Genomic DNA, 17303 nt, shown 5'->3' on the forward strand with positions numbered 1-17303 from the left:
AAGATATGGGTTATCAAACTCGAATTCCAAACACTTTGACGGTACTGGGAATGAATTGAAAGCAATTAAGTGATCAACCCAATTACAGTTTTATAATGGGCGGGACAACGAAAGTAATTAAGTGACCAAACAGTGTTATAAATATACTTTTATTGACTTTTTTTATATATATATAAATTCTTGAAACAATTCATGGTTAATACAGCTTAAGTTTAGAAGAAAAAAAAAATCAAGTTGCACTAAATGACCTTGAGGGAATACATCTTTAAGCATAATACCCAAATTATTACAAATGATGAACATACATCTATGCAGCAAAAAAAAAAAAAAAAAAAAAATCATCTTAGAATTAGTATTATATTATTTCACTAAAAGAAAAATAATATATAATGATAATAAAGCTTCAGGTGAAAAATTTCAGGTTGTACTAGAGGACATAATTGACCTTCATGGATTATATTGCTCCATTCTGAACTAAGATATTAGCTTTTGAATTTTAGTCTAGCCTCAATCATCCATTTTTACGTTTAATTATTTTTAAAACAAAAGCATTGTTACCGCTACAATATATGTCCACATTCCTCCTTTGATTGACATTCACCAAAATATATAGTTGCTATCCTTACGGTATAAGGAATAAATATGCCAAAATTGTTAGAAATGGCAAAAAAAAAGACTCATATATTTTCAGTATCAAACTGTACTCTCATAGATTTAGTATTATATTAATATAAGAAAACATAACTCTTATTTTTATTATTATTATATATATATAAGTTTAATATAAGCAAAATAAAATGCTATACTAATTTATTTATTTACAAATGTACAGTATATTATAAAACACGAAAGGGTTGTGTCATGAAATAAATACAATTGGCATGATTTATATAAATGGTTGTTAATTAATTACACTGGCATGTCACACAGTTTTAAAATGACCAATATCTGTAAATGGTTTTAACAATAGAAAGCTATCCAGTCACATAACTATATACCACTGTTATGTCACCAAGGATACATATTATTACCATCTAATTAATCACTTTTGATTATTATTTAGGAGATAAACACCTCCTGTTTCGCATTTAGAGGGGTGTTATTGTCCAATAGACATGTCCTGAGATCATTAGGACCCAAGACGCGTTTCATATGTCCTTTTTATTTGTTAACATACTGAAAGACCAAGACAATTTAAATCTTTTCAATCCTCAGTACAAGAGGAGGATTAGGCACCATTGTAAGATTTTGAATTCGACGGTATTTATAAGAGGGGGCTTTATGAAACTTGAAGGATCTTAACAATAAAGTGAGAACTGTTTGAATTTCAGTCATAGCAAATCTTTTTCCAATACACATCAATGGCCCATGAGCAAAAGGCATAAATTTGTAATGGTCATACTCCTCCTGAAACCTTTCAGGAATGAAAGAATCTGGATTTTCCCAATTGTCAGGGTGTCTGTAACAAGAAATGAAAATGAAAATTAATTGATAAATTCATCAGACAGGTTGCCAAGCAACCCAGAAATCACCCATAGCAGCTTAGTCATCTGGAGGCTATCATAATGCCCTATCATAATGTCCACATTATGATAATGAAAATGTCCACAGCAGCAAAATTATTCGAACAGTCCATAAATGTTGTGCATTGTGAATTTTTAGATAATAAAAGCAAAACCTTACTGCTTATCTCTCCTTAGCCTAGGCACAAAATGTTCATCATCAAATGCAGTAAAAACATTTTTCGCCTTTTGATTTTTGAACAACTAAACCAAGTTTGAACATTCTAGCTCATTTAGAAGGAGATTTATCATGCCCCAATAAGTGTGATGGATAGATAGTTACCGGTAAAGTCATTTTAATAGTTCCCTGCTTTCTTAGAAAGGTGGTGGAAATCAAATTTAAACTAAACTAGACGATGATTTTCATTATTGAAGCATTCAATAGGCTTCTTACGAACAATGCATATATATATATTTTAAGCAGATCATGTCAGATGATAACTTTTGTTGCTAGATTCTATAAAATGAGCAAAGGCGATAACTGTAGAAGCAGTTAATGGCAACTGTTGAAATTCAATTGGTTTGTTCTTCCCATTAATCTGAACAATGCATATAAATTTCAAACAGATGAGATTATAAGTTTGTTGCTATTGTGTTAAATAGTCTCCACAAAGTGATCTTGATCAATAAATCTGGAAGCAGTTAATGGCAACTGTTGAAATTCAATTGGTTTGTTCTTCCCATTAATCTGAACAATGCATATAAATTTCAAACAGATGAGATTATAAGTTTGTTGCTATTGTGTTAAATAGTCTCCACAAAGTGATCTTGATCAATAAATCTGGAAGTTAACATTGAAATTATCATTGAAATTCAATAGATTTCTCTGTATTAGTAATAAATATATTTTAATATGATATGATCTCTAGTGTAATCACAAGAAGATTTTGATTGATGGACGGATGTTTGAATACAATAATATGAAAACATATCAGCATGAGCTAATAAAAAAGAGTATCTGTACCTGTGTAAACCGCTAACACTAACACCAATAATAGTCTTAGCCGGTATAAAATATCCGTTTAATGTATCATCTTTAACTGATTGACGGAAGTAAACAGTAGCTGGTGGAAATAACCTATAAAGATATAAAGCTATTTATTATCAGTTGTCATTTATTTGATATCAATAGTACAAATTAAATGGGTGTACTACAACTAAGGAACCATCAAAAAATTTAAACATTTGCATCAGAATGAATAACCTTTTCTTGCTAACCACTGAAACAGTATTAGAGTAGGATAACAGTCCCGTAATTCGATAATAGATTTCTACCGTGGAATTGAAAAACATTCGTCTTGTATACCACTTCGACTTCTATATGGATAGAGTTCAGAAAAAAATAAAATATGGTAACCATAATATCATACTGTATATGATAAATTCATACCTCAATGTTTCATTGATAACACAAACCATATAAGTCAGTTTATCAAAATCTGTTCTAGTTAAAGGCTGGTCACTAGATGGCAGTACTTGTTGTATTTCTGCTCGTACTTTATCCTGTACATCTTCATGCTCTGCCAAGTTTAACAATATCCAGGTTAAAGCTGTACTTGTTGTCTTAAAAAGTATCAAAAACTTTGAATTAAGTTTATGCTTAAAGAGAACCACAGTGGATCTTGTTATATCCCAGGGTTGTTTCCCCTTGTCAGTGGGGTATGGATCGTAATTTACAAATGCATTTTATGGAGTTATCTTTCTGGTTACTTTTCACGTTTAAAGTTTATGAACGTGGTACACGATAAGTTCTCAATGCAATTTTTTAAAACTTGTTAAACAGACAGGTGAACCCATATCTGTAAAGGAGGGAGACAAAATAAAAATATCTGATCCCTGAAATCAATTTACCTCAAATCCAGCAAACAGAAAGCCACCAATTTGTGCAGAAAGAGAATCATCGGACAATCCTTTATCATTTTCATCTCTTGCCTTCAATAATATACTCAGTATATCTTCGTTTTTTTCTGTTTGAAACAAAAACAACAGTGAAATACACCTTTACCAATACTAAATTATAGATGTTGTTTAAATAGTGGTCTAAGGAGAGATAATATGGGAATAAGGTGGAATCAAATACTGAAATTGAGGAGGTCCATGTTTTGGTTGGCTTTTTTACTATTTGTGTATACACATTATAAAATTTTGAAGTCTCTGTGCAAGTTTCATACATTGACTCTAATCTTACTTATTATACTCCATAAAAATGTATTTTAAAATTTATCCCCAAACCACAGAATGTCGTGCCAGATCTCAGAACCATACAGACAAATTTAATAACCATATTTTACTTGTATTTTTGTATTAATAAACAAACTTACTATTTGTCTTCTCCTTTTGTGTGTTGTTAATAATCGCTTTCTTTTCTGCTATCATATTGTTGATACTTTTCTTGAAGAACTTCAAATCTTCTCTTCTTTGTATATTATCCTTAAATGGTAATTTATTGAAGAAAGGGATCATATCAACCAACCTGGAAAAATCAATATTTATCTTATTGTACGTTTCTGCCATGTGTAAAGGAGCATTTATTGGTTGGGTTTTTCAAAAATACATTTTATCAAGAAGTTTTGTTCCCCCTAGTATTTTTGGCCACTTGAAAACTAGAACAGCAATGTTGCAATGCCAGGTTTCTTTAGAAATGAAATGAAATGGGGTTTAAAGTCCTACTGTTCTGCTCCGAACTGGGTGAAGGAAGACGGGCATACGCCATACAGTGTGCTATTAGGGAAATTTTGCCCAGACAGCAGTATTACAGCCTACTCTTATATCGAATTCCAACTGTCAAGGGATCTTTTACGTACACACCAATGTGTACACGGGACCTCATTTTTTTGTCCCATCCGAATGACTAGACAGCTGCCCTTGTCAGACGCTCTGTCCTGCATCACTGACAAGGGGGAACCATGCCGGAAAATCTGGATGAACTTTCTCGATCAATGCAGGGATCGAACACCCGACCTCCAGGCTAGCGATCCAGTGTCTTACCCACTTAGCCACCGTGACCCCCGGGTTTCTTTGGAGCCCTTTAACTATTAAATGATATAACCTCCTGTACCCATGGAACTTGTTAACAGAAATCCAAAAATACTAGTTACATTATTGATTTATTACAAACAATATATTCAAAAAGGTCCTGTTTACACATTGGCATGTACGTAAAAGTTCCCTTGGTAGTTGGAATTCGATACAAGAGTAGGATGTAGCACTGATGTCCGGGCAAAATGTATGGCATATGCTTATCTTCATTAGCCCAGTTCGGAGCAGAACAGTAGGACGTTAAACTCCATCTCATTTCATTTCATTTCCATTGTGTGAATCCATTTAGATTCAAATACTTTCCAAAAGACATATATCGTTATTGTTACAATCACGATCCATCTTGAAAAGCTCAAAGACAATTCTTTAGCTGATTTTCTGTTCACACATTACGGAAGCAGATATTTTTTTGTTTTTTGAAATTTGGATAGATTGACCAAAAGATCAAAGAAGAAGCCTATTAATAAAGCTTATAAGTACTTTTCAATGATATAACACATTTCAAAGTTATCTCCTAGTTTATGTTCAGCTTATAACAGCTTGTGAATGTGAATACAGTGGGATTGTTGATTAGTATATTTATAACAAGAAGAACTCTGACCTGTCGTGTGTTCACAATCAATTGCATACAAAATATAGCAATGACCAACTGACAGTAGAATATAGGTTTTTGAAATCGCAGTAGTGTCACCAGGACTGCTTTGAGTGTTCATTTGTACTCTGAAATCTACTGTCAGAATATAAGAAGAATTCAAGTTCAGGTCTGGATGGAAAAACAAACAGACGTGACAACAATATACCCACTTTAACGTGGATAACTAAATATAGAGGTAGGTTTTATTACCTTGTACGGAACGATACCAATAGTCTTCTAAAACTCATAACACCAGCTGCATGGGGTTCTGATACAGAATTCATTTTATAATCAAAACCACATTCACATATGGCATCAATACCCTGAAAAACCCCCAATAATACTGTATATAATATTTCAAACAACTATAAATAATAAATAATCACACACATATAAATATGTGAGCAAGCCAAATATGGGGCTGAATGTCCCGTCTCATTCCCAAAATGAAATAGATGACACTCAACAATTACTTACACATTTATCATTTTATAAAGCCTCTAGCAATTAAATTGTTTATACACCAAGTTTCATCACTCACTTAATCGGAAACAGCAAAATATTCTCATCATCTAAATTAGTCAAGACATTCACATAATTTAGTGAATTTGAAAAAAAAAAACTTTCAGAAACTTTGGCCTTTAGAGCGAATACAAGGTTTCGATCAGAAGGGCAATTACTCTCTGCAAATAATTGATGTATGACACATACATTTTGCATTTATATCTATGAGCAGTTGAGTTAAAAAAAAAAAAAAAAAAAAAACATTTCAGAAACTGTGGCCTGTAGAGGGCTAACAAGGTTTTAATGCAAAGGGCAATTATTCTGCAAATAACTGATAAACAACTAGAGAATCTAGTTTTATATAAAATATATAAAAACTCCCAAGAACGATAAAAAAAATATGATGGACAGACTGTAATATATGACATGTGGTGCTATACTAGACAACAGACAAAAACCGGAGTATGACATAAGCCCTTGACCCAATTAGATAAAAATAACAATACAAAAATATACATTAGTCAATCAAGATGCCAACTGCCAAGCCAGGATTAGAAATGAAACGAAATGGGGTTTTACATCCTACCGACTGGGCTAATGAAGACGGGCATATGCCATGCAGTGTGCTATCAGGGAAATTTTGCCGCCCAGACTGCAGCGCTATAGCGTACATAGCACCTCAGTTTTCCATACCGATACCATCCGAAGGACTATACATTTCCCCTTTCAAGGGGAAACCACACCAAAAAATCCTGATGAACTTTCTCGGCCAATTCAGGGATTGAACACAGGACCTCAAGGTTAGCAAGCCAACGTCTTACCACCGTGGCTCAAAAAAAGCAACAATTAATACAGCAATAGAAAAACATCTTACCAATCTACACATATATTGCTGCGCTTCAATTTCACAAATATTATTGTCTTTAAGCTCCACATTCCAGTTCTCTATCACTCGTTTTGTTGCCTGTTCAAATACACTGATGAAAGCTGAAAAATAATCACCAGTCAGCAGTCCCACGGTTAAACTATAAGCAACAACACCCAACGGATAAAGATGGTATATTCTATGACATCTTACAAAACGTTTACATTTCGTAAAAATGGTGGAGGACAAAAGAAGGTTTAAGAGAGATAACTCCTGTTAACAGGTAGCTTACAATGCTACAAACAAAGGGCCTACAGTATGCCAACTGGCGAATCTATATCTCCAAATAGCAAAGATAGGTTGCCAGGCAACGAAACATACGCCCACAGCAGCTAAATCGTCTGAGCGGTCAACAAGGGTTGTTGCATATTTAATCTTTTGAATGTAATGGGGGTAATATACAAGGCAATTTCATACTGATCAGGGGCCTGTTTCACGAAATTTTAACTAAAGTTAAAATCCAAATTTTAGTAGATACTTCAATTTTGATTGGCTAAGCACTAAAATCAATCTTATATTATCCAATCAAATCATTAAAATTTGGATTTTATCTTAGTTAAAATTTCGTGAAACAGGCCCCTGATTATAATTTTCGTCCTTTGAGGGTTAACAAGGTGCTACAAAATGAAACAAGGGACTTTAACTCTGGAAGTAATTTACAAAAATCGTTGAAGTTTGACAGCCTTTTTCATTCGGATGACGACTTTTATCATTCGAGCATTCACAAGGTTCAACAAAGTGAAACAAGGGCCATAATTCTAGACGTATTTAATGTAAATAACATATATCCATTTCAAAACAATCAGATCATATTGAGTCTGTAGAGTGTTCACAAGAAAGTGTGGATGACAGACAGACCCACCATTGGACAGATGGAGGCGACGGCAATATACAACCACATTTCTATGTGGGTGTATTAAAAAATGGGATAAAGAAATAAAATTGTACCGTATGTTTATCCCGAAATGACCTGGTTTGGGTTCAGTGGAAGTTAAAGGAGCTAAGTCTCTAACTCAATATTTTCCATAATATTCGAAATTAAAAACACCAATTAGAATTCAATATTGGTCAATTTCAATAATAATGATGATGTTATCTTGCTGAGAAACTAAAGGATCCTAATATCCAATATTTAAGACACAATTAACATTTGAAAATCAGTTGAATTTGACCTGTTTTACAGAACATAATTGATTAGAAATTACAATTTTTTTTCAAAAATTGAATATAAATCACTTTACATACATTCATATTACATTAATATGTGCTTTTAGAACCATTTATGTCTTGTTCAAGGTTAAATCACTTTACATACATTCATATTACATTAATATGTGCTTTTAGAACCATTTATGTCTTGTTCAAGGTTAAAAAAAAACGCCCTTTTTAAAGTCTCTCTCTCTATTAGTAAGTGCAGAAGAAACCGCACTACACGCAAACCAAACCGATAAGGCAAACCTGTGGACAAGGCAAGCTACACAGGCATTGCAAGAAATAAACAACACATATCAGTTCAGATGAATAAATGTGGGGGCCAGCCGTAAGTGTCCACTGCACTATACAGTCTTGAGTCTGTAATAATACAGGCTTCACACAAATGAAAATTGATATACAAGAAAAACATAATGCAACAAGTCTTGATTGTGGTCGTCTTCTGAAAGGTGATAGTCTGCCAGTTAACGTCATGAGTCAGAATGTCAACAAGCTTAACAATAATAAGAGCGATAATCTGGATAGGATTTTGGAAAAGCTAAAGATAGGTTGCCAGGCAACAAAACATACGCCCACAGCAGCTAAATCGTCCGGGCAGTCAACAAGTGTTGTCGCGTATTTTTACTTTTTTCGGTAATGAAAAATTTATTATACACTAAAACTTTTTCAAAGTGATCAAGGGCCATAACTTTGGCAGTAATACTACGGAAATCTTTGAAAATCAATAGGATTCTTCTTCTCATGACCTCAAACATTGTGTATAAATTTAAAGTCAATTAGATATCAACTTCAGCCTCTAGAGCATCCACAAGATTTTTTTAAGTGATCAAGGGCCATAACTCTGGCAGTAATTATCGAAAACCAATGAAAATGAATAAACTTCTTCGTCTCATGACCTTAAACACTGTGTATAAATTTACAGTCAATCGGATATTAACCTTGGCCTCCAGAGCGTCCACAAGATTTTTTTAAGTGATCAAGGGCCATAACTCTGGCAGTTATTATCGGAAATCGCTGAAAATCAATAGGCTTCTTCGCCTCATGACCTTAAACACGGTGTATAAATTTAAAGTCAATCGGATATTAACTTTAGCCTCTAGAGCGTCCACAAGATTTTTTGAAGTGATCAAGGGCCATAACTCTGGCAGTAATTATCGGAAATCGCCGAAAATCAATAGGATTCTTCGTCTCATGGCCTTAAACACTGTATATAAATTTAAAGTCAATTGGATATTAACTTTAGCCTCTAGAGCGTCCACAAGCAATTGTGGACGCCGGACGGACGGACGGACGGGGGCGACGACAATATACGACCACATTTCAATGTGGGCGTATAAAAATAAATGAATAAAGTGTTGTGAGCAATCAATTGAGGAACACACAAAAGACAAATTAGTATCTGATTCTGAGGTACACATCAAATTTAATTGTATCAAAAAGTAAAATGTAAGGGATCAATTCATTTTAAATAAATAATTAAATACTATAGTCTCAAATCTACAACTTACAATCTACAACTGCTCTGCTAAATACTGGATTAAGTAATCTACGTAACGATTTGTGTTCTTCATTAACTGTTGTTAATACAAATCCTGGTAAAATCCTCGCAATAGGTCTAAAACAAGTAAAGATAGGTGGCCAGGCAAAGAAACATGCACACACAGCAGCTAAATCATCTAAGTGGTTGACAAGGGTTGTCTTATATTTATTCTTTGTAGGTAATTGGGGGTATTTACAAGACACTCATACAGATCAAATCATAATTTTTGTCGTTTGAGGGTTAACAAGGTTCTACAAATTAAAACAAGGGCCTCAACTCCAGAAGTAATTAACAGAAAATTTTGAAATTTGACAGGCTTTTTCATTTTTACTAATTTAAATAATGCATATAAATTTCATACAGATTAGATGATAACTTTTGTCATTTTAATGTTCACAAGGTTCACAAAGTAAAACAGGGGTCATAACTCTAGAAATAATTGACAGAATTTGCTGAAATTCAATAGACCTCCGTTTCACAAATTTAAATGATCCATATAAATTTCATACACATCAGATGATACCTCTCATCAATCGAGCATTAACAATAGTGAACAAAGTAAAACAAGGGCCATAACTCTAGAAGTAATTATCGTAAATTGCTATAATTCAATAGGCTTCGTAGTTTCACTAATCACAAAGTGCAACAAGGTGCAACAAAGTGAAATAAGGGACATAACTCTAGAAGTTATTAACAGAAATTATTGAAATTAAACAGAAATGAAATGAAATGGGGTTTAACGTCCTACTGTTCTGCTCCGAACTGGGCTAATGAAGACGGGCATACGCCATACAGTGTGCCATGAGGGAAATTATGCCCGGATAGCAGCACTACGGCCTACTCTTATATTGAATTCCAACTGTCAAGGGATATTTTACTTGCAAGCCAATGTGTACATGGGACCTTGCTTTTTCGTCCAATCCGAACGACTACACAGCTAGGCCTCTCCATCTCAGTAATGTAAACAACATATACCAATTCTAAAACAATCAGTTGATGACTTGTGCTTCAAAAGATAATCAAGGAATAAATTTGGTACTCGCCACTGTTTTGTGGCTTTCTAAGAAAGTCAAAACATAATTATTTCTATGTCTTTTGCTCAATATGTTGTCAACTCACTATTACACGATCATAAGTGTCATTCTCACACTTAAAACTCATTTACACCGGAAATAATAACACAATTACCTCCATTGTTTTCTATTCTCCACCATGGAGTAGCTATCCTCAAACGTTTGAATTTGAAGAGGAAAATGATATTTTTGCCAATTCCTCAACTGGCAATAGTGAATTATAGGATTAATAGGATTATTCTTTAACAAGGTAGGACTGTTTATAGATACCATCTATTTTAAGCAGTGCTCACTCTGGGTTTCATTTTTTTTCCGCCAATTTCTCATTTTAATTTATTAGCCATATATTTTTTCCGCCAAAAAAAAAGTATCTATTATATTTTTTCAGTAATATATACAATATACATATGGTATTATAATTTACAAAATGCCTGTCTGCTTTGCAGAAGCTTATTTTTTGAAAGCTATTTCAACATCTGGGGTAACCACTTTAAGATTTTATGTTTTTTGAAATTTTTCTGTCGCAAACTTTTGAGGTAAACTAAAATGCAGACCTAGTGTAGAAGCTGATATTGCTTCAACATTCAAGGATGTAATATTATTAGATGGATGAGAGCTGATCATGTCAGTATCATCTGTAGACTTGGAGCATTTTGGTGGTGACATACTAAATAAAATCTGACATTCTTCTATTGGACGTTGACGAAGGCTGTTTAATTTTTCGCTATGACCCATGGCATGTGATTTGATGATAACTGACTTTCGACAACCCAAAGAATATATACGCATTTATAAACTGGAACAACAGACCTGGCTTCATTTATTAATGATACGGGCAACAGGAGTAAGAAAAAGATAAAACAGACGTCATAATCCAATAATCCCAAACAAATCGAACGAGTATTATTCACAGTGTCCGCCATTTTGAATATATAGAAACCGTCAAAAAAATCACCGATTCTTAATTGAAGACAAATAATTAAATCTTTTGTCCCTTAATTAGTTTAATTACTACTCTTACTGTAAATAGTAATCAACACTAATCCAAGATTGAATAATAGACAAAAGATATCTCTATTATTGGTACCCAATTGATTGATAACTGACTCAGCCAAGTGCAATAGACTGTAACGACCGTGTGTATGCACGGCGTGGAAATCAAAGCTTTGTGGCAAGAAAAATTTATCGCCACGGTCAAAAAAGAATCGCCATACAAGAAAAAGTTATCGCCATATATTTTTATCGCAATTGGCGGAAATGGCGATCGACAGCGTGAGCGCTGATTTTAAGGCTTTTTTTTTAATAAATTTTAAAAATATAATGTAAAAATATGAAATTGCAACTTTAAGGGCCTATCAACTGGTACACTTTTCTAAACAATTGGCCTAGTGACAGGGAAAGAGTTAAATAGCAAACTGGTATCGTTAACACTTAAATGTCTTGAATATTGCCATCATCAACTATTTACAATTATAGGCACTCTGTCAATTCAGGGGCGATCAATCAGTTCGATTTGGTAATATCAAAAGTAGCAAACGATCAAGATGATATGGTATCTAAAGGGTTAACAGAACTCTGAGCTGATAATTCATACAAATAAAGTTGTTTGTCTATTCAGTTACTTACTCAATTGTATTTGACATTGCTTCTTTCTGTAATGCTTCAAACATGTTACCAACAATAGGTACATATGGCCTTCCTGGAATCTACAATACAAAAATATATGGTTCTAAAATCTTACAGTTACATCAGTCATTGAGGCCTAATCATGTCGGGGGGGTGGGGGGGACGGCTGAATCGACTCAATAACAGGCCTTATGATACTGCGCGCATGTGCTAACTACTCGGCCAACCAACCCCCCTAAACACAGACTATCTTCAAATAAATATCGTCAAAATCTGGAGGTCGGGTTCATCCAGATTTTTCGGCGTGGTTTCCCCTTGTCAGTGATGCAGGACAGAGGGCCTGACAAGGACAGCTGATTAGTCGTTCGGATGGGACGAAAAAAGCGAGGTCCCGTGTACACATTGGCGTGCACGTAAAAGATCCCTTGGCAGTTGGAATTCGATATAAGAGTATGGCGTATGCCCGTCTTCATTAGCCCAGTTTAGGAGCAAAACAGTAGGACGTTAAAACCCCATTTAATTTATTTCATATTAATGTGAGCAGGGTAATAGTTCTTTGCTGCAATTGTCACCTAGGAGAAATTCCTGCAGGAAAAATTCCTGCCATGAAAAATTGGTCTTCTTTTTATAAGGTAGGTTGCCAGGCAACAAAACATATGCCCACAGTAGCTAAATCATCCGAACAGTCAACAAGGGTTGTCACATATTTATACTTTTGTTGGTAATAGGAGCATTTACAAGACACTGATATCAATTTCATACAGATCGAATTGTTCAAAAGGTTCAACAAACTGAAACAAGGCTCATAACTGTAGAAGTTATTAACAGAAATTGCTTAAATTCAATAGACTTCTTCGTTTTACTAATCTCAATAATGCATTTAAATTTAACACACTTCGGATGATAACTTTTGTCATTAGAGCATTCACAAGGGGTTCAACAAAGTGAAACACGGGCCAGATTTCTAAAAGTAATTGACAAAAATTGCTGAAATTCAATAGGCTTCTTTGTTTCACTAATCTAAATAATGCATATAAATTTCCATGTGGGCATATAAAAATGTTTATGCACATGAGGTCTGAGTCTATTATCAATATTTTTTTTTACCTTTCTAAGAGGAGATAAGAATGGTTGTATCAATATTCTATAAGTATACCATGTAATAACAGGAACACTTGAGTATAAAACTACATCTTTCCATGTTAAATTACGCTGTAAATCAAGATATAAATTTACCAGTTCTCCCAATTTTTCACTGAAAACTAAAACAAACAAAAAATTACGGTAACTTTTATACAACATGCATCTCGAAATGAACTCTTTCTATTGTTTCATACACACATGAACTATTTTTCTATCGTTTCATAGTATACACACATGAACTCTTTCTCTATCATTGTGTAATGAATTCTTTTTCTATCGTTTCATACACACATGAACTCTTTCTCTATCGTTTCATACACACATGAACTCTTTCTCTATCGTTTCATACACACATGAAACACTTTTTCTTATCGCTTCATACACATATGATGTTCATTTCTTTGATGTTGGAGGCAGACAACAAGATTGACCCTTACATAAGTGGAAGCACAAAAACCATTCAAGCTTCAAAAAATATTTTGGTTGGTTGTAGAAATATGGTCTGGAAAGAAAACAGGGACAGAAGAACTGAACCCATTTCAATATCCCTTCCCTTAATCTTGTTTCACTTAGGGTATTAAGGTAACTGTGTACACGTATTAGTAAAAATATACAAGAGAGAAATGGGGTTTAACATCCACCCAACACAAACTATATCATTACAGGACTAACATATCGTTCAATTTTATTCCAATAATTCGCAAGAGAAGGAACTGTAGGACCCAGAGAGAGAGAGAGAGAGAGAGAGAGAGAGAGAAAGAAATGGGGTTTAACGTCCACTCGACACAGACTTAGGGTTGCCTGTCCAACCTCATAGGTCCATTCGGGACTAACATATTGTTCAATTTTATTCCAATAATTTGCAAGAGAAGGAACTGTAGGACCCAGAGAAAACCCACGAGGTTGGACAGGCAACCCTAAATCTTGTCATGTACAAGCAGGGAATCGAAACCATGTCACTTGATTAAACCAATCAGCCCCCCTCCCCCAACTCATAATCCATATCCCTGATATACAAACCTTCCATTTTTCATATATTTATGTTAACACTACCAGTCATCACCTTCTTTGCTGATTATTTTTATTGGTATTATGAGATGCTGAAAAAGTATATTAAAATTATTATGCATTATAACTCGATTTATAATATGACCTTTCCTTAAAATATGGTCATACTGTTAAATAATCCTGGCCTGTCTTCTCTTCCCAAAAAATTTTACTTTTTAAGGCTTGCACACATTTCAAAATAGATTTTGAAAAATTTGGGCTGTGGCATCTGTTGACGATGAATTTCAGTCCTTCATGTTTATAGAATTGTGCGAGAGCCATAAAAAAAACTCCTGATACCTTAAATATATGCAGGATCAAATGCTCCCCTTTAAACCTGAAGGACTGGAATTTGGATGACTTTGTTACTTGTGGCAGTAGTGGATCCTGGGGTGGTGCCCTTTGCTTCAAGCCAAATAAGAAAAAGATCCATTAATTATAATATACATCCATATTAATGTGCAGTATAAAATATTAGTCAGATTTTGACGAAGAGAAATATGGATCATCTTATCATAATACAAGCTTCCTGAAAGTTTCAGAAAAATCTGACCAAAACTCTGGTGTCTATCGTGCTGAGAAGCATTACAAGCAGTATGGACAGGTTTCAGCAAAAAGAGGGGCAGATCCAGGATATTTGCCAGGTTCCTGTGACAATGTATCTTTGTGGGTGGGGGTGGGGAGTCTATCATCATTTTGGCGTATATCCAATCTGATTAAAATACAGATCTATATTTCGTTTCGTTTTCTATACTTTCGATGGCCTACACTAGCCTACACGAAGATGTGACAAGTTATAGCCATGGGTCACGTCAGGGGTCCAAAGACCGACTTATGACCCTATGACGTCAGACATTTGATTAACCAATCAGCATTGATGTTACTAGTGGATTACCCACAGTTCCGTGCAAAACATGCCTAAAGCTCGCCGTAACAGACCGTTTCATTGGTTTATCCCTGACACCATTCAGAACACGAGTTAAATAACAACTCTTCCAGATCCAAGTCTAGTAAAGACAAGTAAAACGAAATTTTGAACTATAAAAACGAAACGAAATAGGATCTGTGTTTTAACCAGATTGGCGTATATCTGGGGTAACCAGATGTCACTTTGGCAAAGCACAGAAACTGTGGAATTTTACTAAATACATGTACCAACTGTGTGCTACATTTTAGTTTTGACTTTTACTGATCTGCAATAAAATCAGTTCTGCATGATTTTGACAGGAAACTTTAAGGAAGCAACATATAAAAACAAAAACAGACCGTGACTGTGTCAAACACCAAAATATCACAAAAATTAAGAATGCGTACCAGAGGAAGGCAAACAAAATGGAATGAACTTAAATGGGGTTTAAAGTTTAATGTATTTTTCTGCACGAAACGTGCTAATGAAGAAGTATGGAATGAGAGAAAATCTGCTCAGACAGCAACGTTGCCCTAATAGGCCTGTAATCTCCATCAAATTTATAACTATTGCTTTACAAATTTTTTTATGTAGCTGAGCTGGGGAGGGGGCAAAAGAGAGATTCTACAACCAGTACGAACTACGAAGTGTTTTTGTGCTGACGTCATCACTTCATGTGTTCTCATTGACATAAGCGACCTTCGGTTCGTCATTTTTCTACGAAGATTTCTGGAAAAGTTCAGGGTTATAAAACGAGTTACGAAATCGTGATTTTCTTGCTGATTTGTGGATGAAATTCGTAATTTTATGGTATTATAGAAAGCCTGAACATTTACAGTTCAGTATAAGGTTGATAAGCGTCAAAGTGATCGGCAATTGTTTTGATTTTGGGCAAATTTTCGGGCTGTGAAATCTGTTTTTTTTGACACTCGGCCACGAGGTCGAATCCTCTCGAATTTAATAAGAACACATTGCAATGGACTTCTTGGAGACTAAAATTTAAATTAATTTGATATTTTTTTACGAAGTACAAAGCCCTGTTCGTAGTTCGTACTGGTTGCGGAACCTGTCAAAAACGGAGTATGAAGCCGTGTTCGTACTTCGTACTGGTTGCGGAACCTCTCTATTGTATCATGCTATACGTATAGTTTACTTGTTCAGTTGCTATGACTATGAGGGAAATTTTTACGGGACAGCAGCACAAAGTATATATATTATAGTCATATCAAATTCTAATTGTCAATGTGTACATACAGCGACACGCTGATTTTTTTACCATCCGAAAGACTAGAGGGATGTCCTTGTCTTGCACCACTGGCAAGTTGATCCGAAATAAACTTTGATCTCACAGATCTGACATAGATGATAGACTGGATTGTGGACCATCATTGAACGCCGATGACAACAAATGTCCACGTTAAATGTGAGCGTATAACACAAGCAATGTGGTTTGCAAGGTGACATTAAAACAGGATAACAGTCGTAGTTTAAAATTAAAGACAACCTTTTATTATGCGTACCTGTGCAAGTGTTTAGTTCGATGGTAAGTTCTGGGGTCAGAAGTTCACTGTTGTCTCGCTCATCCAGGCTAACATATTAAACGTTATTGGAGTCAAGAGCACTTTTCATTCGGCAAACCTCGACAGATTCCACGTTAGATGTAGGGTACCGGAATCTGCCGAGGTTTGCCGAGTGGAGCACTTTTGACAATCGAATTTATCATAGAAATTTCTATGGAATTTATCACCGGGTTTATTTTCCACTCGGGAGTTCTCGTTATGGTTCGAGACCAATCTACACATAATTACCGGAAGATACCAAAATATACCGGAATAAACTACAAAATACCCACACTTAAAGAAAGGTTCCCAGAAAAGTATTTATGCAATTTTGGTATATATGGAAAGTAGAGATATCCAATCTTACTAGAAAAATAATGGATTCCCTAAAAAAACACTCATGGAGCGTATACAGGATTAGGAATACCTGCACGCGTGACGTCGAAGGTTGCACGCGAAGATTGAGCGCTTGGTGTACAATATGTTGATAAACTTTATGAAGAGTTAGACGTACAACACTTTCTGAGATAAA

The 17303-nt window shown here is 34.7% G+C and overlaps 1 protein-coding gene and 1 long non-coding RNA gene across 5 annotated transcripts; both read right to left on the minus strand.

Annotated features, from left to right (window-relative positions):
* Window positions 1-184: 184 nt before the first annotated feature.
* On the minus strand, window positions 185-10416 carry LOC126808911 (cytochrome P450 3A19). The gene is made up of 8 exons (XM_050534011.2): window positions 9385-10416; window positions 6614-6726; window positions 5446-5558; window positions 3884-4035; window positions 3414-3529; window positions 2953-3125; window positions 2527-2640; window positions 185-1459 (listed from the first exon to the last, which is right to left on the minus strand). Exons 2-8 carry the CDS (start codon window positions 6623-6625, stop codon window positions 1195-1197), a joined length of 945 nt encoding a protein of 314 aa, XP_050389968.1. The 5' UTR covers window positions 6626-6726; window positions 9385-10416; the 3' UTR covers window positions 185-1194.
* Window positions 10417-11968: 1552 nt separating this feature from the next.
* Window positions 11969-16816, minus strand: LOC130011846 (uncharacterized). Of its 4 annotated transcripts, none has more exons than XR_008787168.1 (5): window positions 16733-16816; window positions 14606-14710; window positions 14279-14358; window positions 13223-13377; window positions 11969-12195 (listed from the first exon to the last, which is right to left on the minus strand). It is a non-coding gene; the product is annotated as an uncharacterized LOC130011846 (long non-coding RNA). The 4 variants fall into 4 exon arrangements; XR_008787162.1 differs by lacking the exon at window positions 16733-16816 and adding an exon at window positions 16489-16724; XR_008787174.1 differs by lacking the exon at window positions 14606-14710 and having other exon boundaries at window positions 16733-16801.
* Window positions 16817-17303: the final 487 nt, after the last annotated feature.

Source organism: Patella vulgata, chromosome 1, assembly GCF_932274485.2.
Source record: "Patella vulgata chromosome 1, xgPatVulg1.2, whole genome shotgun sequence".
NCBI classification, from domain to species: Eukaryota; Metazoa; Mollusca; class Gastropoda; family Patellidae; genus Patella; species Patella vulgata.